The sequence below is a fragment of the Toxotes jaculatrix genome, chromosome 6, assembly GCF_017976425.1.
Source record: "Toxotes jaculatrix isolate fToxJac2 chromosome 6, fToxJac2.pri, whole genome shotgun sequence".
Lineage (NCBI taxonomy): Eukaryota > Metazoa > Chordata > Actinopteri > Toxotidae > Toxotes > Toxotes jaculatrix.
In genome coordinates this window covers 10640730-10664415 of record NC_054399.1, presented here as the reverse complement: position 1 = coordinate 10664415, position 23686 = coordinate 10640730, and the positions used below count along the sequence as shown (strand labels likewise).

The 23686-nt window shown below is 40.9% G+C and overlaps 2 protein-coding genes across 7 annotated transcripts in view; one reads left to right on the top strand and one right to left on the bottom strand.

Annotated features, from left to right (window-relative positions):
* The window catches only part of LOC121182944 (unconventional myosin-IXb), a 53130-nt gene extending 40479 nt beyond the window's left edge, over window positions 1–12651 (bottom strand). For all 6 annotated transcript variants that reach the window (XR_005894177.1, XR_005894178.1, XM_041039623.1 and 3 more), the window contains exon 1: window positions 12227–12651. The gene's annotated coding sequence lies outside the window, so the exon portion shown is untranslated. The remainder of the gene's footprint in view (window positions 1–12226) is intronic.
* Window positions 12652–16868: 4217 nt separating this feature from the next.
* s1pr4 (sphingosine-1-phosphate receptor 4) lies at window positions 16869–19554 on the top strand. Its single transcript, XM_041039430.1, has 2 exons — window positions 16869–16946; window positions 17684–19554. Exon 2 carries the CDS (start codon window positions 17841–17843, stop codon window positions 19083–19085), a length of 1245 nt encoding a protein of 414 aa, XP_040895364.1. The 5' UTR covers window positions 16869–16946; window positions 17684–17840; the 3' UTR covers window positions 19086–19554.
* The last annotated feature ends 4132 nt before the right edge of the window (window positions 19555–23686 follow it).

The window sequence follows — 23686 nt, the reverse complement described above, 5'->3', positions numbered from 1 at the left end:
TTACAGACAGTAAATTTTCTTCCTAATGGACCTCCCAAGACTGGCACACACACACACACATATATACACAGTATATTTACACCATATAAACAGAGCAGCCAGTCACTGCTGAAACACCACGGCTGACTCTATGATCTGGCAGGAAGTGAATGACCCAGTGACACATACAGGGTCAATAAACTTCAACTGGAATATTCTCTCTGTTTCTCACTAATGTCAGCTCGCCTTCTCACTCCTCCCATCTCTCCCTAACTGCATGCCTCACACTCTAATACACACACAAACAAAGGAGGAGGTGAACCAAAAGGAAGCAAGTTATGATGTCAGCGGTGTGTGTGAACCAATGATACGGTGACTCCCGGCACTCCTCATCACCGTCACAGGAGGACTAAATCTCATGAGTCAGGGCTACAAGCAGCTCCAATCACGGACTTAACTAATCCTTGACATGACAACGATAGCAGATAGGAAGACCCAGAAGGCTTCTACCGCACTTTTAATTTAATCAAAACAACAGGAATGTACTTTGTTCTGGAGGGCACGACCCTGTACTGACAAAAGTAATGAGTAAATGTAAGGCTTCCCTCCCCATCATGAGTTGGCCCTACAAAGCTTGTTCTGGGGTTTTGTTGAAGCCATTTCTTTTTGATAAATGAAACAAACAAACTCAATCTGCCAACTTTTTTTTTTTTTAACTGCGGAAATCGTTTTAACTTTGGAAATCTTGAGACCTTTACTAGAATTTAAATAAAGTTCTGTGGGTTTAGACTACGCTTGTTCCAACAACATGTGCTTGTCATGACGGACCGACTGAAGGCTTTGTGGAGCTGAGGAGGATAACCGTTTGAACATCTGTGTTCAAGTTAATGTAATCATTTTGCTTTTACATCGAATTTCAAGCATTTCAAAATTCCCAAGTCCATCTACAACCTTTCCAGGGTACATCTGTGTGCAAGGCTGCAATGCTTTAGACCAAGCTCCCTTCCTCTCCCCGCAAAAAAGTGGAGCAGGGGCCATTGAAGTATCCATCACCACTACAACTCTCTGTGCTTGACCTAATGGAGATGAGAGGGGCTGGCTCTTTGCCAAAGCAGGCTGCATTGTCCTCTGGGCACAATGAGAAGCAGAGGCAAGGGAAGTACAGATTCACTCTGCTGGTCTGTGTCTGTTTGTGTGTGATCCATGTGGCTTTCAGCCCACACATGTGTGGTCTGTATTCTCTTAGAGATTCATAAATGCACTCAGGACCTGTGTGATAGAGCGAGATTGCTCCTGTTGCTGCTGACTGGTGGTAAATCAACCTCCGGGTTGAGACTCTATAGGAAGTGCAGATGCGCCCAAAATGGCTGTGAATGGATCAGAGCCCTCCCACTGGAGCCATGTGGCCCATTCAAAGATGCAGCCTTTTGTTTAAAGGGACTGAAACCTCAATCAGGGAATTAACTCATCCAGCAGACACCAACTGGGCTCAATAAGACAAACACAGATAGAGAGAGAACTGTGAAGAGAGAGTGAAGGAAAGAGAAGAAAAAAGGGCACTAAAAGCTCATCTCCTCCCCCCGTCTTTAAGTCAGCTCCCAGGCTGGCCAGCCACAAACAATAAAACCAGAGCTGAGGAGCATCTGCTGCCTCCGTCTAAAGAAGAGGATAAAGAAGATAGGAGCCGCAGGGATCCAGTCTTTGACTTGTTGATACTACCCTATTCATTCAATATGGAGCTCAAGCTCATGGTCAAAATCCTCTTCTCTGCTACAAATAAGCTGCTAGAAAAGGAGCATAAAAGAGCAGAGAAAGACATTATCAGAGATGGCGAATTTAAGCCTCACTGAGATGAATAATACCCATTTGACCCATCTTCCCCATCACAGCCACCACTTCATTTTCCAAACCATAAAGAAACTCAAGCTAGCAAGCTGTCTGTCACAATGAATTTACCATAACTGTGATGGACAGTTTAAATCAATCATACCATGGCCATCTGAGTGCACTACATTGATCCACCACTCGAAATATCATGTGCCTGAATCGTGTATTGACAAACTGAAGCAGACGGCTGTCCATTTGACATCCCTCTGAGGTAGCTGTGACCCCGCATCACATGCAGATCATGCCAAGCCAAGCGAGACGGGTAAACCTCAACAGCTGGGGCCGGGTGCAAGCACATGGGACAACCTAATTTTAAACAACTTGAAATCATGGCTGTATCACTCCTCTAAGGCCTCCACATGTCAGCATGTTCTGCTGTTGCTTGAGGCAATCCAACATTAGTTTCAGCCACAGCTTTATGAACTCTACTACTACTACTTTATGTACATCTCACTGCAGGCCAGTAATCTAAGAGGCCCAGGTACAGCCTTACACTACTCCCCCGTGTCTTGCCACCCGTCTGCCTCTGCTCTAACACTGTGTTTTTAACCGTTTCCTTAACTGTGCCCCTTTCCCTCCATCCCTCCTGTCATTCCATCGTCTTTCACACAATCTCCCCCGACGCTGCCCTCTAATACCTCCCCTTCGACCCCCTGCTGGTCACCCCCTTCTGCTCCCCACCGCCTAACATTTGGCACTGCTGCTTTAACACAGTCCAGATGCCAAGCCACACTGTGTAAAGGAGAAGTCTTGAGGGAACTCTGCTTGCCATAAAAAACAGCACCTTGGTGTTTTTGATTTACATTTAATGAATATAATTCTACACTGTCACCCAGTCAGTCAGACCAGAGGGCAAGCCCCAGTGAGCAGAGCAGGAGAGCCAAGAACAGAGTGTTTTTTTTTTTTTTTTTTTTTGGATTTCACCAAACCTCTCCAAAACTGTGTGCCTTGCACAGACTGAAGTCCCAAGGTTCCTTCATCCAGAGGTTAATGCAGGGATAAGGCAATGCATAGCAACCAAGACAGTGTAGAGAACTTTATGTTTTCAATCACGGTGATGAGCTGAAACTTTAGATTCAAAGCAGCAGCGTCCACATGAAATACACCAGACCACTGAGGCCATAGCATGTCTGACTTAATGCAACCCAGAAGTCTCTGCTCGGTCTGATTGGTTGTTTTGGGATTCCTCACTGGTTGGTGGTGACAGTGGATTCTGGAAAGCTTTCCGGACCAGTCATCTCAACCATGTTGGACTAATAGACTAGTTTAGACCAGAGACAAGCAAGTACAGTATAGTGAAAACATGTAGGAGACTGGAATGTTCTTCCTTAGTATTACAGACATTTAGAGGGGTGGATAAAACAACATAAACACAAGTATGATTTAATAAATTTCCCCAATAAATTCTATACTTCTAAAACGTCAATGTGATGATGAAAAAATCCATCAGCCACAATTTTCAATGAATCCTTGAAAATGAAAAAACTCTACTTTTCTGCTTTTTCATATGGAAATATTTGCTGCTATCTTCAGTGTTCAGTGATATTTTACAGACCAAATGATTGATCGATTTCTCAAAAAAGAATCAACAGCTTACTTGCTGAAAATTACTGTTTTTTACAACCCAGCCTGAATGAAATGTTAACAGCAGGGTTGCACTTGGCTGATGTTCATGTTATTGTGTCCACCCACTGCATATGCAATCATTTTAAAGAAAGGTAATTAAGGATGGTCTCCATCTAAGGAAACACTTCCTTCCCACTCCGTGTGATCAACTACACGCACAGACGCACACACAAACATACAGTACAGTAGAGCATCTGGAGATGTGGGGCAGCTGCAGACAGAAATCAGGAAGAAGAGAAAAGGAAGCGAGGGGAAGGAGGCACACAGAGGGGATTATTGTACACGCTCACTCATGTGGGCTACCCTGCTCCAAAAACACTTCCTCAAACACATGACTCCATTGTAGCACCAGAATAGTCACTGCACTGCACTAAGTTCATACTTATTTAAAATCCCCTACCCCTGTTGCCGGTTACACGTGCCACACACATACAGAGACATACTTTTCTTTGTTCCTTACAAAATATAAAAGTCTGGGCAGCTGGGTGCAATGTTAAAATCTTGATCTTAAAATCCTGTTGGGGAGCATACAACACAGATAGCAGGGGGAAACTGGGATTTAAAGTAGCTAACAGACTAAAGCCTCTGCTCTCTCTACTATGACAAGGTTTTAGTGTGGGTTCACCACGCTCTGCAACACCGTGCTCTACCAACTGGGGAACATTTTTGTGTTAGTAATATTACTCATCCTACATTTTATACATGTTTTGACCTCACTTTGGACTTGAAAGCAGGACAAAAAGCAGCAGGGGGGATAACTATAAAGAGCTTGTGATGACGGATGTGTAATGAAAAGGAGTAAGAAATGGGAAAAAGCATAATCTACGTACGATAGATTATATGTAGGGCAGCAAGTGCAGCAAGTATAATCTATTGAAAACAACTCTCCTGTGGTGAGCCCTGACGATGTTTGGGTGGCCTCACAGATTCACACACTAACATGTAGATGATAAGCATCTTAGAAAAGATCTTTTTTTTTTTTTTTTAAAGTGGACTGCACAGTAACAAGAGCGGAGAACAAAAGTAATGATGTGAAAATCGTGTGTTAAAAAGAAAAAACACTCCCCCTCTCTCACCTAAGCCAGAAATCCTGAATGATTTCTGTCAGATGAAATGTAACTTACATATGGAGTCATTCATCAGTGACCAGAGTCAGACTGCACGGTAAAAATAGAGCAAAAACAAACAGAGCAGAGCGGAGCCCAGCCAACAAGAGAGCACACAGCCAAGGTCTACTGTTCCTGCTCCATCTCTCTTTCCTTCAACCCTCAGCTTGTCTCTTTCTTTCCATCTCTGTGCTTTGAATTTTTTTCTTTCACTTCTCTTGTCACTCTCCACAGACTTTCAGGCATCCAGTGAGACTGAGCTACAGTCAACTCACTGAGAGTTCAACCCAGATGCTGAACACAAATACATTGGATTGTATTGATATGTCTGGACTGGAAATATGTGTCAAAGGCCAAAATACATCCCAGTAACTGTGAAACAGATAAATGTGGCTGCGATACATTAAGTGCTTTTTTCTTTCACGCAGACAACCAGGACGAGTCACAGAGTAATTTGGGGCAAATCGTTAAACGATGTCAGATTACGTTAATGACTGTTTACATGAACACAAAGAACCTAATCAAATTGTAATCAAGCCAATAATGGGAGTGAAGTGGAGTAAACACCATACTCAGTTTTGTGAATGTGATTTTTCTCACTGTCATGGTAAAAACACATTATGAACTTCAACTTTCCTCTCAAGTTTGAAGAGCGTTTTACACAATAAACATCAGAAACTAACTCAGATACACACCAACAACTAATTACAGCAACAAACATCATGCGCTTCAAGTGGCGCTGTGTCAACCTTGTACTCACTAGTCCGAACACTGAGCCATCCAGTGTCGTCTGTAACACACTGGTTTGCTTCTGCCCTGGCACATATAATGGGAATGGTTTGTCACCTCCACCGCCTTGCCTGGCTGAGATTATTCATTTTTTCCCCACATCGTTTCAAAAACGGTGAGTAAGAAATGGCACTCAGGTCTATTTCCTTTGACTTGCTCATAGCTCTTAAACCAAGATGTAAATGAGTTGAGCTCAATTTGTGAAAATATACCTACGCCCTTGATACTCGGAGGCTTTTGGCAGACTAAGTATTAGATTAGGTACTGTTTCATACAGACTCATGGAGCCTTCAGGTTTACTCTTAAATCTTTTGTCTCCTCTGCATTTGCATCTCCACAATGTGTGTGGGAGATGCAAATGTAGGGTGTTTTAATAAGTAAACACACATAGAGATCGTAGCTAGTACTTCAATTTACCTGGTCATTACACAATGTGCGTGTTTATCTCTGTCATACAGGAAGGAGCAACGACTACTACCAGCTCAGGAATTTACAGTCAGTTGCACATGGCACCTTTGTGGTTTGACTTAAAGCAGGTAAAGATGACACAGATGAGGGTTGTTTGGAATTTGCCAGTTGGAGGCAGTGTTTTAGATATCACAGACCATATTTAGCCTAAAAATAGACTGCAAAATATTCTCATGACCAGTTTCCAACAATTTCCTTGGCAGTTACAGATAGATTCTGTTGTTTCCTAAAACTGTAAGAGGAACTGACAGGGATGCTGATAGAAATTCAAGTAAACAATAATGATAGATACATTTAACCTACTGTCTCTGTCTGGCCCTACTTAGCTATGCCTAATGATCTAATTTTGCAGCGTAGCAGCAAAGAGAGCCTCAGGGTGTGCCCTCTCTCTGCCCATAATCCAGAGCCTAGGGACAGGATCAGTGACCACAGAGAGGATGGAGGGGGAGGTTATAGCACTCACCACAGCCATCAACTAGTCAATCTGTATCCACACAGACACACAACAGTGCTCTTCCTGAGGGCTGACCACGGCAGCTGAGGGAGTGGGTAGTGAGTGACAGAAAGGCTTCAGAGCAATATGTCAAACTTGAAATCAGAGCTTTAACACACAATGGATTTTATATGTTTTTACAAACAGTTGTCTGAGTTGTTGACCAGTAGTGATACTGACGCATGGAACACACTGTAAGCAATGTAGTCTCCAGATGGGTCTGAGAGGAAGTGTGTCAAACAGTAGCATCATGCAAAAAGATGTCATAATCTGTTGTGGACAGTTTGTGTGCGTTGCTGTAGCTGAAATGTTTTTTGTTTGGTGGCCTTGTGCGGCTGCTGCTTGTTTTTAGCTGACAAGTTGCAGGCTCTCACTGGGAGATTTCCGACCACAGGAATCACGGCCGGAGTTAAAACCCCATGCATCAATATCACTAACAGAGAGTAGCTCACACCAATTCATGGATTTAAAAAAATTAATAGATAAATTTCAATGTGAACTGTTAAAAAAGAATCAAAAAGCTAAAATCCTACATTGCTGGTGTCTCTCACTTTACACTCCATACATCTGAATGCAATGAAAACCAGATAACATAAACACTGCTGAGGGTTACCCCCCAAAACATGGATTAACAATAAAAATATAACATGTAGATTTTAACCTAAATGCTGCATGAAATCAGTGTACTCGAGCTGCCTGAAAGTGGGTGAAAATCTGTCTTTCATGACCCTAACAGCCCACTTTTCCCTTCACTGTGGAAAATTCTTCTGTTGTATATTTTGCTTAAAACTTTGCTTGGCTTATAACTGTGCCTATAATCCAAATCTAAACAGGCAGGTTTGGTATAATCATAATCATCACAACCAAGCTTTGATCCGAGCCATCTTGACTTGATGTGTTTGGACCTTACAATGATGGCTGAGTGAAGACTAAGGCACAACAAACAAATGCACTGTAAGTAGGCCATCCCTAAACAGTCAGACTGCCTTTTCCTCACTTATACCCTATCATTACAGCTGGATCTATTTATAAAGCCCATAAATTCAGCTTGCCACATTGAAAGTTACCAAGGAGTTTGTGGAATTGATGACTTTTAAACCCCCACCACTCTCCCTCTTCTCTGCCTCTCCTCGTCTGCTCATGCAGACTTTCTCCATCTGGTCCAGTCTCTACAAAATACAGGTCACTGCAAATCCACACTGCAGAGCCCGGTTAGCAGTTTTCTGCAGAACACAGGGCTATTTTTTTCTCCCCCATCTTTCACCACAGAAAGGCAGACCCTGGAGCATTCCTGTCACGTTACTGGACTAAGAGCTGACCCACACTGTATGTACACAAAAAGCACATGCATATGCTAACTCACTGGTGTCCCATTTCTCTTTTCTGACCTTCTTTCCATTCATTCCTTCTTCTGTGTTCACACACCTCCTCAGCTTGCTTTACTGAGTGAATAGGTAACACTCATGGAAACGGTCCAGTATTTACCCACGGCAGCCTATTCAAGTCAGCTGTCAACATCTGTGATGCAGAGATAAGAAGGTGAAGCTCCTACAGCTGAGATATCTGCGATCTTAGATTTTGCTGTTCTGAAATTATAATACTGTCACCTGAACCAGCCCACAGGTTAACAAAAGGCAGAATGACACCCAGCCCAACCCATCCTAGCTATTCTTGACTAGCAATATAAGTAACATTGATACAGACATCTTCCTGATCACCCCATGGGTAAATAGAAACACAAGCCTCTACATGTCTGACTTTTCTTGCCAAGCCCTTGGCAATGAGCTCTTCAGTATCTCTTGTGTAGCAGCCAATAGTCTCACACACACTGATTTGTCAAGATTTACAGGAGAGCGTCTTTAAAAATAATGTAGTAAAATACACATACAATGTACAATCATCTACTTTTTAATCATCATGCAATTGTGTAGCCAGCAATGTATGCTTTCTCTTTCAGTACACACTGAAAGTTCTCAAAAAAAAAAAAAAAAGTGCATTGTGTTTGCCTCCAGACAGATGAGCCAGCTGGTGTATCTGAAGCTGTGAAGTGAAGCTGTTCTGCAGGGCCATGGGACTGCAGGTGACTGCGTCATTTCACAGGTAGCCTACATCATCTTAGCCCAGTTCACCAGCTGCGCATAGAGACAACGCATGCTGCTAAGGGACTCATTAGAAATCACTGTGCTGCCACAGCACTCCGTAGCTCGACCTGTTCCTCTGGCCTTGTTTTGTCACACACAGTAACCCAAGAACAGCCTGGACTCACACAAACAGGGTTACCAAACAGGACACAATCCCCAAAATCAGTCAGTACCGCAACATCTTCAGGTTTTAAACTACTCAAATGGACGAAACACACAATGGCAATTTGTACCTATTTTTTGAGTTTTCATAATCCTTTTAAAGAGTAGATTTTACATTTACCAATTTGACCTAATTTCCCTCACTGGGTGATTCATCAAACAGTTGTGAGAAACCAAATAGTTTCCACGTACGTGTAGTAAAAATCCCAACATATTTAACTGTGAAAACACATTTAAACTAAGACAGAGACTTGATAGAGCTGCTGACAGAACCACAGCAACTTCCACAAAGTAGTTTTTGCTATGCAAAGATGCAAAAACAACACCCACACCTCTCAAGTCATCAGCTAAAAATAAAATGATTATATTCACCTAACCACAAGACATCTAAGACATCAGTGTAAAAATAAGACAACACCATTTCGTAACCATTTCAACTTCTGTTGCCTTTAAAAACAATTTTACAGTTTTTCTGTCCAAAGACATTTGTGGCGTTGTAGGAGAGAGCAGCTTCATCCGCATCGTATTAGGAAACAACAACAGCTCCTCTGATGTGGTTCATGTTTATGATCCAAAACAGCAACAGACCTAAATTTATTAAAAACACTGAAATACCACAGTGAACAGGACACTGATTTTAAAGATAAAAACAACAGATTGATTTATTGTGTTGTCGGATAGGAAACTTACATTTAATAACACACACACAAGGCAAGATTCGGTGGCTGAAAATAAACACACTGAGCCTGAATATCAATGTCTGGTTTGAGGAAACCCTTGAATCTCTCCTCTGAGAAATATTGGCACGGCTATGATTGAGGCAATTATCTTTTCATCCGCAGTTTCACACAATTGGACTCACCAGGATGTGTAGACCAATTACAACTCAACGCTGAACTGGAGATGTAATTGGTCTTCCTTCCCCCTCCCCCTTCTTGTCCTCAACCACTGTCACCTCTGCAGAGTACAAACCATTAGCAGGGGGCCATATGGCCCTTTTCTTTCAAACATGGCAGAGAGCCTTTCTGTGGGCTGCCCAAGTGTTTAGAAGCACTTTAGGGAGGTATGGGATAAAATGGGCTATATTGCAACATAATATGAGGGGGTTTCTGTTTGCAATCTTTAAGATATTGGACAGGTCTGTTCAGTGTGTGTGTGAAGTTTGGGAGGGGGGGGGCATTTTGCTTCACATTACAGCTCCAGCTTGGATGGCATTCAGATTTAGAGTATTATGTGTTCATATCTGAATAACATCTTTATTCAGTTGCATGCCTTCTCCGCCTTTTCGCCTTTTTAAAATATCTAAATAGTTACTATAATTGAAACTGTGAAACAGGAAGCATTTTAAATAAATGGCGATTTGACTCTTAAGCTTTTCTGTGGAATTGGGATGTTAATGACATTTTGAATATGACAGATGGGGACCTTAATTATGTTTAACATACTGATGCTTGAACCACAGAACAGTGTTGTTGGCAAGCCCCACACAACCAGCCTTACAGGTGCTCGACACACACATGCACCCAAAACAGCTATGATGCACCATTATTAGCTATATTATTTACTATTAAACATCTGAATAATAGACATGAAAGGTCAAATGTATTGTGTAAATTAAAATGTAGTCTACATTCTGTTCAATGTCACTTGAGTTTGGTCTTTAAAGACTTTCTTTAAAAGCTGTCATGGTGTGCTTGACTTTCTAATAAGATTTAATTTGCATTTATATCCAATGCAGATGCTTTAAAATTCAGTGATAAACTGTGGTGGGGTTTTTTTAAATCCAAAAACTACCTAGAAACTGGTCACTGACTGTTCCATCAGTAGTATAATTATTTGTGTGTATGGTGTGGTAAAGGAATGGCCAGTTATTGCTAATGTTTTATAGTTGATGATAACTTAATTTGTAAATTTCTAAAATAAAAACAAGATTTTTTTTTTTTTTAACTTAAAAACAGCAACTTACTTATAAAACAACAACGAAACCTGAATGAGGCGCTACTTCATCCCACTCCGAAACCATTCAATAGGTAATACTCATAATTTCACTCTCTATAGTCTGACAACTTATTCTGATCTATTCCTGAAGGCCTGGGTCACAACGTGTGGCTGAAAGAGCCATGAAGCTGCCAGTCCAACAGAAGGAAGACTAAATACATTATTGCAGCATGATGAAATTATTTGCTATTAGGTAACTGGAAGAACACAACTGTATTCAGGCCAGAGTAAATCAGAAAAATGGAAAGAGGGAAACAGAGAGAGAGAGAGAGAGAGAGAGAGAGAGAGAGAGAGAGAGAGAGAGAGGAACTTCCAAGTGCATATGTGGGTAATTTTAATGTTCCTATGTATGATTACTTTTTTCCATCACCCAGACGTTACTCGTGCAGCGAGAGCTTGGTCCTGCAGCTTGTTTGGAAGACCTTGTTAAGGTTTAGCCAATGTGCTACTGTATGGAAGGAGCTGCCACAAAACGATCACATCAGTACGATTATTTCACAAGTGACTCTAAATACATTTGCCATGTTGTAATATTAATTGACAATGGAAAATATCCTTGTAAAAATCATGAAACTGATTTCAACCATATCTCTTTCTTCTAACTGTTGACTTCTAAATTGTTAAGGTGACAGGAGTTTTGCATAATAACTGTAAACCAGAGGTGGCTGATAGTGGCAGACAGTCACTGCTGATATTACTCAGCCAGACAGTCAAAAAAAAAAGTTCAGAAAGTTGTTTTTTTTTACAATGCAGATGTTAAGCCTGGGGAGAAGCTATTAAGCCATGTCATGAAATTAGAATAAAAGCTACACACAATACCTATCCCATATCATGAGAACAATGCTATATCAGTAAATCTTCCAGTTCTAAGTAGAGCCATTACTTTATTATTAATGTATTTCACTACCTCACCTTATCACTGGCTGCACTCCTCCATAAACTGTGCCCCACGGAGGGCACTTAATAACAGTTACGGTACACTGGTAATTTGGATAAGCTTAAGTTACCCCCGTCTGGGCAATTCTGGTTGGGTTCATGTCTGTTGCAACCAAACTCAACACTGAAATCTAAGTGAGCCTTGTTGACTCCAGCAGAACAACAACCCACTGATATGCAAGTTAGTCACATTACGCACCAGGCCTGGGGACACTGGACTGCAACAAGTCAGCCTACATTCCCAGCTCATTCACACACTGGATGCAACTATGCTACTGTGTGTCACTGACCAAACAGGCGACATACTGTTATTACCTATCATCACAGTCAGACAGGACGCCTGCGACGGTTACACGGCAGGTCTATTTAGTCTTAAAAGGGGGCATTAAACACTGCTTTCACCAGGGAACCGTTTACGTTTGTACGGTTAACGTTAGACGCTGATATTCACTGGCTGACTACTTCACAATAAATTCCTAGAACGGCTCTACCAATACACTGCCTGGTAGCCATAAAAGCAAAACACACATCTTTCAACAACAATAAACCAAACTGTAGAGGAAATTCACCACGCTGCCATGTAAGGAACAGAACAAGCTCCTGCAAAGGCGAAGTGCTGGAGCAAACCGTCTTTAACGTACCTTTCCCGGCTGATTTTCTCATTGTCTCGGTGTAATCCTTAACTGCATTCCCCGCGGTTCAAGCGACTGGTGAACAAATAAATGATAAAGTCGCGGTTTCTTTTCAGTTCGTGGGGGGTTCTTCTTCTTCTCCTTCTTCTTTTGATTAAATCAAGAGGGACATATATGAAGCAGGCTAACAACGGTGGAGTCCCAGACAGACAAAGCTCAAGAGTTGAGTCAATCTGAAGGTCTGAAACCGTGGGGGAAAGAAAATAAAACGAACCGACAAAAAAAACCCGTAGCCTAGTTATACGCTTCCATTAAATAAAGAAGAGCACTCTATGAGATAAAACAGACTCAAAAGTCCACTCTTTCCTGACAGGCTGTGTTGGTTTCAGACCGGCTAACCAGCTAGCCTGTCGCTACTTCCTTTCTCTTTGCCTAAATAACAGCAGCAGTGTGAGCGGTGGAAAAAAAAAAAAGTTGAGGAAAAAGGCAGAAGCCAGATTCTGTACAATGAAGGCACCCTGTTGCTTTGGGTGGCAATTGTAAAAGAAGAGCGCCCTCTAGCGGGATTACAGCGGTGGTACTACAGAGTGGCCTCTGGATTAGTGGGCGAAAGTCACCTCGACTTTCTTCCAAATAACGCACATTTCATTCATATTATAAATACAGGCCTATAATTCCTGCACGGTTTTGTTTTTCTGATAATCCTGCTCTCAGGGTTGCACTTACTCTGCCAGTCACTGTGGCTCAAGCAGAGAGGAGCTTTTCAAAGCTAATGTAGAACCGCCACTGCCACCAACAGTTACCTGCAGCTGAACTTTCTGCTGCTAGTAACAACAACCATTGGCAGAGTTCAATGGCAGTTTAATGGACATTGTTAGATCAACCATTTTGACTGAATAAGTATTGATAAGCATCTTTTATCTGTTCCCCAAATTTATTGTATTATTTATTGCAGCATTATTTATAGGTGCTCCTTTTTGCAACAACAGTTCTGGGAATGTTGATTTATCACATGTTTAGTTTATCTGCATCAGTTTACTGCTAACTAATGCTAGTTGTCTAAGGCTAATTAAACAAGCTATTGCTGGGCTAACTGTAAGTTAGTTTATGTTTTTTACTCTTTACTTTTAGTATTTTGGACACTGTGCATATATTTATTAGACTGATTAGTATTTTGTACTCCCTTTTTAATGTTGATTTTTCTCCAGTGATGTTTGTTTCCTAAGGAACATAATTTAAAGTTTAAGTTAGTCCACTCGATTCAATTTACAAAGAATTCTAAACAGATCTATTCCAACTTGTGTTGCATTAAACTATGTCTGCAATTCATAGCTGAAATATTCATAATTCTCTAAAGGTGAAAACAAGATTGTAACATTTCAGGATTTCAGCGAGCTTTTTAGCATCTTCCAGTGGTCCCACTGTGACACTGCATGTTTTCCTCAACATTAAAATGACTGTAATATTAACTTGTGGCCACCAGATGTTGACTGCTCAACATCAAGCAAATCAGTCATCCTTACCTCAGGGACGGTAAGTTCAGACTTGATCAGCCACCAAATAGGTTGTTTCATACATTGCAAGGCAAGGAAAGGCAAATTTATTTCTAAAGCACATTTCATTCACAAAGGCAACCCCAAGTGCTTTAAAGAGTTGGTCTCAAGTCTTAGCCAGTGTGGTGGTATGAGGGATGGAGTTGCATGCTGAGATTTTTTTGGTCCTAGTTACAACCCTCATGTCTCAGTTTTCAGGGCTTTCTGGAAGACTGAGACTGAAAGGAGTGAACAGTTGACTCTCTGTAAAACATCTGTTGTTAAACATCTAAAGATCAGCAATCACATTTTTACATAGTCCATTTTAACAATTTTTCCTTTATCACAGTTCTGATATTTGTCATTGCACAGCACATAATGGAAGTTGAAGTCAAAGACCACAACAGGAAGGGAGGTGGTTTCCCTAAATGTTAAAAGTTCCACCAATCAATGTTTTTTTTTACATCAACAATTACTCAAGTCACTGTGTGTAATGTGAAAGGGCTGATGGTGTAGTGGATGTGTAAGCAGGAAATTTGTTTGCAAATGCGTAAGCCATAACAGATTTACAAGGCAGTAGCACAGGGGTGGTGTCAGCCATGGAAAGCCAACGGTCTGCAGGCTTTCGTTCCAAAGAATGCTGATCAGTTGTTGGAAGCTTTGGTTGCAATGAAAACCTGCAGACTGTTGCCTCTCCATGGGACGTTTGTCCACTCCTTGTTTTGCTGTAGTTCACTCTCAAGTAATTTCCCCTGTGTCCTTGGACCTAAGCAGCACCTAAGCTGAACTCAAAGGCAAATATAAACATTAGCAAGGGCCTTGAGGGCATTCTCACAGATTTTTTTTTTTTTTTTTTGGTTGCTTTATGCATATTTTCAATAGGTCTGCAACACTGCAGACTTTGTCTGATGTAGTAGTATACCCAAGAAAAAGTTTCACTTCATCTGACCAATCAAGCAACAAATACCTAAATTACAAATTAAATGTTGCTTGTTAAGCTCTCTCTGCCAGGTGATGGGTTCAAATCCCACGTGGCTAGCTGGGGCTTTTGTTGGTGAATGTTTCCTCCCTCAGTCCCAAGCCATGCAGTACAGGTAAAGTGGAAACTCTAAATGCTTGCATGTGAGTTAGACCGGTAAAATGTCTGCATGTTCTCTTACCTAGTGCACACTGGGACAGGTTTTGGTCCCCTGCAACCTTGAACAGGCTAGGCAAATATAAAAGATAGTGACACTTGTCACCGGACAAACAACAAATATTACTGGACTGACACGCACAATCTTGTTTGAAGTCATTATAATAAAAAGCCTTCAGGGTCTGTTTAACACTTGCAGAAAAAAACACACACACACACTTGTGGTTTAGAATACGCACTTCGTGGTTACAGTTCTGTTTGAAGTCATATTTTCAGAGTAAGGGCGTTTTCAACAGTCATGGGTGTGTGTTAACACCTCATGTTGCTGTCTGTTGTTGTGAATTTTTCTTAATTGGGTTTTTCTTTTTCCTCATTCCTTCCGCAAAAACAGTCTCACCACTACATTGTTAGATTCAGATAGAGCAACATCCAGCCTATATCAGAGTGTTTACTGTATTGTTTATTGATGCGTGTATGCTTGTCTTTTATATCTCGAGACAAAAAAGGAGAAGCTGTGTTTGAAATTAGCAAATTTGGTTTCATGGGGGAGGCCTGTAAATGTAATGCTTCATTACAGTTACACACAATGTAGGTCAAGTGTCTCACAGTTCTACCTTTGCATTGTTTCTGTATTTACATGCACAGCCTGGTCTTGCTCTTGAATGGAGACACCAGGTGGAACAGTGTAAAACACAGAAACATATTTGTGACAGAAACATATTTGTGACAAAGATGCAAGACAACAGATAATACCAAATTGCAAATTGCAAAATTCTTATTGCCAAAAAAAAAAACATTTGCTATGAGAATGAAAAGCATAATTTTCTTATGAAAACATTTGGGGCATTAACATGGTTATAGTTAAATGCTCTCAAAGGTTTCATTTGACCTTTTCAAATATTTGATAAATGATAATTATAGTGCAGTGATACAATTAGAGCCTACTTTGCTGAAAGTTTGAAATATATAATCATAGGTCTTTGAAAACTCTGCTCTGAAGGGCAAATTTGTTCTGCCACAAGCTCTGGTTTAGCTCATATTCAAAAAGTGGTTTCTTGATTTTGGGGTCTGGCACCACTTTCTGGTGCTTGCAAGATGAACCATATGCTGGTTCTCACTATGTTATGCGTTTATACTTGACTTGAAAGTGGTCATGGCCTCAATGACACTGCCTCTCTTATGGCATGTGGTTAGAGTCTGCTTGTGCATGGTTGGAGGTTTGATAAAGTCAAGTGTGCCATGCATTAAGAGCACGGAGTGAATAGAGTGAGTGTGTCCTGTGTATACCCAAACACATAACCACAGCTGTGTAATGAGACATGAAACCCTCTATCTACAGGGAGGGGTACCTTTCCATCTGATTGGAAGTTCCTGTTTTTTTCTCTTGTACATTCTGAGAAATATTGAGAAAAAAATCAATTCTAATTTGAAGCTTTTAGGTCTCTTAAGTGCAAGTGAAATTCTTGCCACATATCCTTAAAAATATTGAGACATGTAACTTTACAAAACATTTACTACTGGCTTAGCGTAGCACGTGTTTTGAAAGAGAGTTTCCCGTATAAGTTGCCATAGGGTAGCTTGAGCAATAACATTTGATGTGCTGTAGTAGTATAATCTGCATGATGTCCTTGGAAAACATGATGATCTTGATGTGCCAGAAAAATGATGGCAAACTGTGACTTTTTGGAATAAGAATTTAATCTCTGAAATAACAAGTAAATAACCATCTAACAGCATATGACCTCTTCGACCATGAATTCTAAAACTGTAGGCAACTTTGAAATTCTTGCAGTTGCTTTTTCTCTTTACAAGGTGATGGCAATCACTCTCTTGCATATGCCACACACACACACACACGTGTGTGTGTGTGTGTGTGTGTGTGTGTGTGTGTGTGTGTGTGTGTGTGTGTGTGTGTGTGTGTGTGTGTGTGTGTGATATATTTGGGTGTGGTGTGTAACCTCTCTGGCTTACTTCCCCATAAAAAAAATGTGCTGCAAAAATCTGTAGTCAGCTACAACTGCGATACCTTCTCACACACTCAACATCACCTCCAGCAGCCAGAGTAAGTATTCTCCACTGCACAGCATTCACTTCACTGTGTGGGTCTGAAAATGATCTGGAATAGATATTATCAAAATATAAGAAAATGTAATTATATGGTATTGTATAAATTCTAAATTATATTGTAAAATACATTTTAAATGTTAAATGCATTTCAGAATTTCCACTGAGCTCTTATGTTTCCACATTTCCACAGTGAGCACATCGAGCACTGTGGAAACGTGAATGTATTTTTTTATAGCTTGAGATAAGGTTTTATTTAGAGCGTTTAAAGGAAAAAGGCTTTATATTTCTTCTTACTTCTTTTTTTCTTTTAATTGATTTTGATTGATTTCAGTGAAGCTGCACTGACATTTTAGGAAAAAAGAAAAAAACTTCTGTTGTTGCTATTTTGCAATTATTTATCATAGTACGGTGCAGTAATTCAGTTAACATTGTTGCACGGGAATTTTAAGTAAGCGTTTTCCAGCATATGTGTTTGTGTCGTATGTGTATTTCCTTCATGTGGTGATTTAAATGCCCTCGGCATCTGCTCACTCATCCTGTGTTAACCACAGTTAGGTGGAGTGCTGTGTCACATGGAGACATTTAAATGATGCCTTTTAAATCGATTGAAGAACCACAATGAGGGTGTTGTAACAGTGCTGTTATGACAGAACCTGGACTTATCTTTTATTTGGTTTGATTTTAATACAGATGCCATATTGAAATTGTTCTTATTTTCTCTTGTCTGTTCAGGTGTGTGTTGAGCACAGGCAGAGAGCTACAGCGGTTAGAGTGTGATGATAGCCTGTTTGATCACAGGAGTGCCACACTAATTTCTGTGCAGCTCGTACCAGCTCGGTTCAGCCTGTTCCTACCCACAGCCTTGATCTTGACCATACCAGCCATTGCTATGAATGTCATCTCCTCCCTCACCTCCTCCTCCTCCTGCCCCCACTTGTACTACTCACCCAGTTACCCCAGCAATGCCACCGTATCACACGCTACCACTATGGCCAGTGGGATAAGCCATGTGATTCTGCGGCATTACAACCACACTGGCCGCCTGCAGAACAGGACCATCTCAAACACACAAAACCAGATCACTATCCCCATAGCCGTCTTCCTCTTCGTCAGCATTTTCATCATCCTGGAGAATCTCCTGGTGCTGATTGCTGTCATCTCCCGCATATGCTACAGCCGACGCTGGGTTTATGTCTGTATTGCCAACATCACACTCAGTGATCTCCTCACAGGTGCTGCCTACCTGGTCAACATCTGTCTGTCTGGCAACCAGACTTTCCGCCTCACCCCTGCTCTGTGGCTCTTCAGGGAAGGGATGCTCTTTGTGGCTCTGGCAGCATCCATATTCAGTTTGCTGCTGATTGCTGTGGAGCGTTACACCACGATGATGAAGCCACTGCCCCAGAAATCAGCTAGGAAGACCTACTATAGGATCTATTTCTTGGTGGCACTCTGCTGGGTTTTGGCACTAGTGATTGGCTTCCTGCCCTTGCTGGGCTGGAACTGTGTGTGCAGCCTGGACAAATGCTCCACCCTCCTCCCTCTCTACTCCAAGACCTACATCTTTTTCTCTCTCATCATCTTCTTTGTCATCCTCCTGGCCATTGGTGTGCTCTATGGTGCCATCTACTGCCACGTACACAGGAGTGCACAGCTGGGTCCCCACCGCAGTCGCAAGCGCTCTTTGGCTCTGCTTAAAACTGTGATCACCATTGTTGGAGTCTTCATGCTGTGCTGGGGGCCACTGTTCGTGCTGTTGCTGGTGGATTTCTTCTGTGTCTCCCGCCAGTGTGGACTGCTGTTCAGTGCTGACTATTTCATCTCCCTGGCTGTCTTGAACTCCGGCCTGAACCCCATCATCTATGCCCTGGGCAGCAGTGAGATGAGGAAGGCTATTGCTGAGCTGCTGTGCTGCTGTTGCCTGAATGTTGGCCTCTGTCACCCAGACACATTCACATCCAAGGATACCAGCAGCACCTCAGAGAGCAGGAGGGACAGTCTGAGGAACAGCTTTAACAAAGTCAGAAATCTGAGCGTGGCCTCCCCACCATCGACCCCAAGCAAGTCTCGCAGGGCACCCAAAAAATGCAGGCTCAGCTCCACCACCAGCTGCCTGTCAGTTTCAAGTGGTTAAACCACAATGTTCTCCCCTCCCAAGCAAACAAGACCTGTGTGCACTGATACACATCTAACCGTTTCCTCTAAGTTTTGGTATGAATGTTTACTGTTTTTCGAGCAGGTACTTGCACTGATTGTTATGCAGGTCAAGAAATCTGATAAAAATATGCAATTTTTTCTCAAATAGCAAGAGTTTATGTATTACCAGACATTCATTTTCTCCATGCATTTTACTCAGTTACTGCATTGAGCCAGTGTTGCACTATACTCATTTACTTTTGCCAGGATATATACTGTATATTTTTTTATAGATTTTAAGGCAGATTATTTACAAAAATAATGATATATACGTAAATGTGAACATATGTATTGTGCAGAATGTGAAAATATGTATAAATATGTATTGCATTGTATTTTATAACATTTTGTACTGATCCTGATGTTTCATTTTATATGGAAATATGAATAAAGTTTATTTTGCTTTATGCTGTTTTCATTAAGTATAGTACCTCAGCTTTCCTCTGGAGGGAGACATGTCACCAAAGCCTTGACTGGCTCCTGCAGATGGATGATATGATTCAAAATGCTTTAGATTTCCAGAACCTGAAAATATATTGTATAATGCAGTAATCGCAACATAAGAGCTTAATAATTTTCTAGATTTACTATATGTAAATTTTACATATCCTTCCATATTAAAATTATGTATTTGAATCTCTTCATTCATCAGTTTAATGAAGATTTTGCACAACATGAAACTGTACATAAGAGGAAATATTTCTTACTATAGTTTTATAGGTTTGTCTTCTTTGTTAGACCTAACAGACTTCTCAAATGGCCTTTTCCAGACTGCTCTTCCCTCTCTGCTTTTCTGACAGGATGACTGATTGAAGTTCAGTGCAGAGGAGGTGAGGGCTGGGACTGCAGCCCCAAGGGCACACACAGCCTGGGCTAATTGATAAATTCATTATGACTGTCTGGCTGGGTAGATAGATAAGGTTGAGCAGATAGTATTCACCCGTAAGTTATACAGGCTACTGTACTGTACTTTACGGCTGCACACTGGAACAACAGGTTTTGTCTTGAAATGAGAATGTAGGAGGAATTTTCACAAAATCAACGGTCAGACATTCCGCAAAGACAGAGCATGCAAAGCATGCATATCTGGTAGTTTCACTATGTATTTCATGAAACAGTCACTATAGTAGATCATGGCCACAAGGTGCAGCCCCACTATCTGAGAGAACTCAGTACTGTATGCTATTTAAAGGTTGATGATATGAAAGTTCCCACTTTCAGAATAATGTTTTTGCTTTACTTTCTAAAATATCTCTAATTACACTGAGGCAGTTCAGAAAAAAAGTACCCATAGTAATTATTTACTGAGCATTTAACTCTAAAAAACTCAGATGATTTTTATTTTGGTATTGTGGTGTTGGTGTGATCAGATGTGCTTGACAGTGGCCTGACAACATGAACAAACAACCCCACCAACCGTCACCACATTCAGATTCAAATGATGCTAAATGCTGATTGGTGCTCTGATATGCGTGACATCACCTTTTTTTCAACTAAACCCCACCCACTTTAAACCACTGAGAAAAGATCACTCACATAAAAAAAAATAAATGATGAAAAAATACTCAGATTTGTGGAGAAAAAATAGTGCATTCATGTAGCAGCAAATTACTAAGGGTAAGAAGTTGGTCCCTTTAACCATGAAGAATCTATTTTGTCCCATCAGTCTGTTTACGTTTACTTAAGCAACCATTAAAATCCTTCGTGTTTTATTTCCTACGTGTACTTAAACCCATTTAAAAAAAAGATTAAAATAATAATAAGGTCCCAGTGCAGGTTCTGACTGTGATTGATGGATTACAGCAGGTTTTGGCTGAAATGAATGATTATTACAAAATACAGGACTGATATACAGATAAGAGTCTGAGTGTTAATGTGTGTGAGTCATGTTCACAAACCCATGCTGACGATAAAAGAGATTAAGATGGTGAAAACATCCTTAATCCTCTTCCTCAGCTAGAATTTGAAGAATATTGTTCTGAAGTGTCCCTGTGGACCAGAACACTGAAGCCCCATCTCCTCTTCAAGTTCCATTAGCCTCCCCAGGAAGTGTATTTTCTCATAGAAGGTCTTCTAAAAAGCTCAAACATGATACTTGGATTTTCTGTCCATAGTCTCATGAGTATTTATTTATGACTGTACCAGCTAGCGGGTTGTAATTTTCAGCACCATTTCATTTTAGCAGAGATTAAGAAAAAAGCCAGTATCTTATAAAACAACACACCGCTATGAGTTTTAGTGACAAACCTGATATCATGTTGCAGTCAGCACCATTAAGTAATTGGTTATAATCTTTTTCAGCAGTGCTAGTTTCAGTTTTTCAGAAAGGACAGTGAACAAAGAAATTACACTCACATGTGAAAGAAACTACAGCAGAAGCTAATCTAAAAGTTAAGTGTGACTTTAGCTCTATAGTAAACTGTACAGGCATGCAAGCAAGTAAAAATTAAATCAATCTGTTCAGCAGTTAGTAGACATACACAGCAATTTAACTTGGTTCCAAACAAATCAACAATTGTAAGGCATCTTAACTTTAAAAACAATTCACTTGCTTTTTGTTAATAACTTTTGAGATGTTTCACTATCCTGGCAGCATCATGTAGGCATTCCTGTTTATGACGTGTGAGCTGCACAGGCTCGTCAGTGATGACTGGAAGAAGGAAATGAGGCGTTGAAGTGATAAAGGAAGAACTCTGCTTTTACACTTTTACCTGAAACAGCCGCCCACGCAGCATCTGAGGGAACTGTGCTCTGCCGTAACGACAGGAAAGAACACACATGCATATTTATTATCATTTGCAGATGACAGTGAAGCAACTTAAAATTTAACGCATATGAATAACATACTCAGTCTGAAATGTACATGCAAAGCCTATAGGCTAATACATACATATTTAAGATGTATTTGCACACACTCAAACATCAACATGCCCATAAACACTCTAACTCCGGTTTCTGCAGTCGTTTATGAGGTTTCTTAGAAGTAAGGATTTCTGAGGTTGGCTCACCTCAAAATCTTTTCCTGTTTTTTGTGGCTGGGGAAGCAAACAAGTCATTGCTAGTTTTGTGTGTGTGTGTGTGTGTGTGTGTGTGTGTGTGTGTGTGTGTGTGTGTGTGTGTGTGTGTGTGTGTGTGTGTGTGTGTGTGTTCCCCTCTCATGAATTCCTGCATCTTTACGGTTAAGAGTAGAGGATAAGCCTCCCTCATCCTTGGTCCTGGCACGTCTCCAGGTCCGGTGCCTGAATGAAAAAGCAACAGCAAATTCCAGGCTTTATTAGCTCTAGGCTCAGAGATATTTGTTGTATCATATTTGACATGTCAGGGGCTGATCACCAATCCACACTGCTCTCTCTCCTTCTCCCCTTACAACAACAAGGTCTTTTCTCCTCTCTAAATGAGGTACGATGGGTTAATGATAGTTGCGTGCAGACATGGCTATGCCCTCAATAATTACCTCGCTGGCTTTGCCTCCAGGTGTTCAGCAGACAGCTAATGATGTACTGTCTGAGGAGAGGGGAAGGCAGGGGGTGAGGCACAGAGAAGCTACGCGGGGGAGAGTGTGATACGTTGCCATCAGCACTGCGACACATGTGCTGCACGAGTGCTCAATGCAACACAACAGCCTGCAAAAAAAAAATAAAATAAGTGAGACTAAGACTAAGTGAGATTTATGTCCTAAGCTTGTTAAAAAATGATATCAGCTGTGTTAATGGAAAATCATTGTCACCAATTTTACTAGCTTCAGTGTAGAGATACACTGACACACACAGCAATCACTTTACAGGGATACTCCACCCAAAACCTTATGAGTTAAAAGCTTGCTCTTTCAGGGCGGAGGCCAACATGTTTCCAGGCCAGTTATAATATGACCCAATTTCTATAAATAAATGAATATAAATATTTTTGGAAACTACTGTTAAACCACTCCTTTAGCCTAATCTACTTATCTGCAGTTCAACCACATGCTCACTATAAAATAAATAAATAAATAAATAAAAAATTCCCAAGTATGGCACAGTTTTACTATCAGAAAAGCCTGCTGGGTAGGCGTCAGGGTCACTGTGAAATCAGCTACACTCAGCTTGAAGAAAAGAAAAACTATGTGCATGGTATTTTGTTTGGACACAAACATTTCCAGTATTGTGTCTATGGTTTTTAAGTCATTGTGGAAAAACTGATCACAAACCACTTGAGTCTGTTAAGAAAAAAACCTTGCAGTAACAGCGCCACAGAAGCTCCAGAAATCTCCAGTGATATGACTTCACTTGTGTCACTAGTGTCCACAGAAATTAATAGACACTCTCTGACTCTCTGACCCAGACAGAAGCCAAAGACAAGAACATAGTGTACATAAACTCCCAAACCATGAGTGTCACCGCACTTTAAGAAATCAAGAAATCAAACCAGGAGTGATGAAAGACACAACTCACAGCACTGACAGAAAATACAAAAAAAGAAAAGAAATGCAGGGGCTGGGGTAAAGGAAAAACAGTCCAACAATGTAGTAAACATCAAAAATTACAGGAATGTATTGACTCA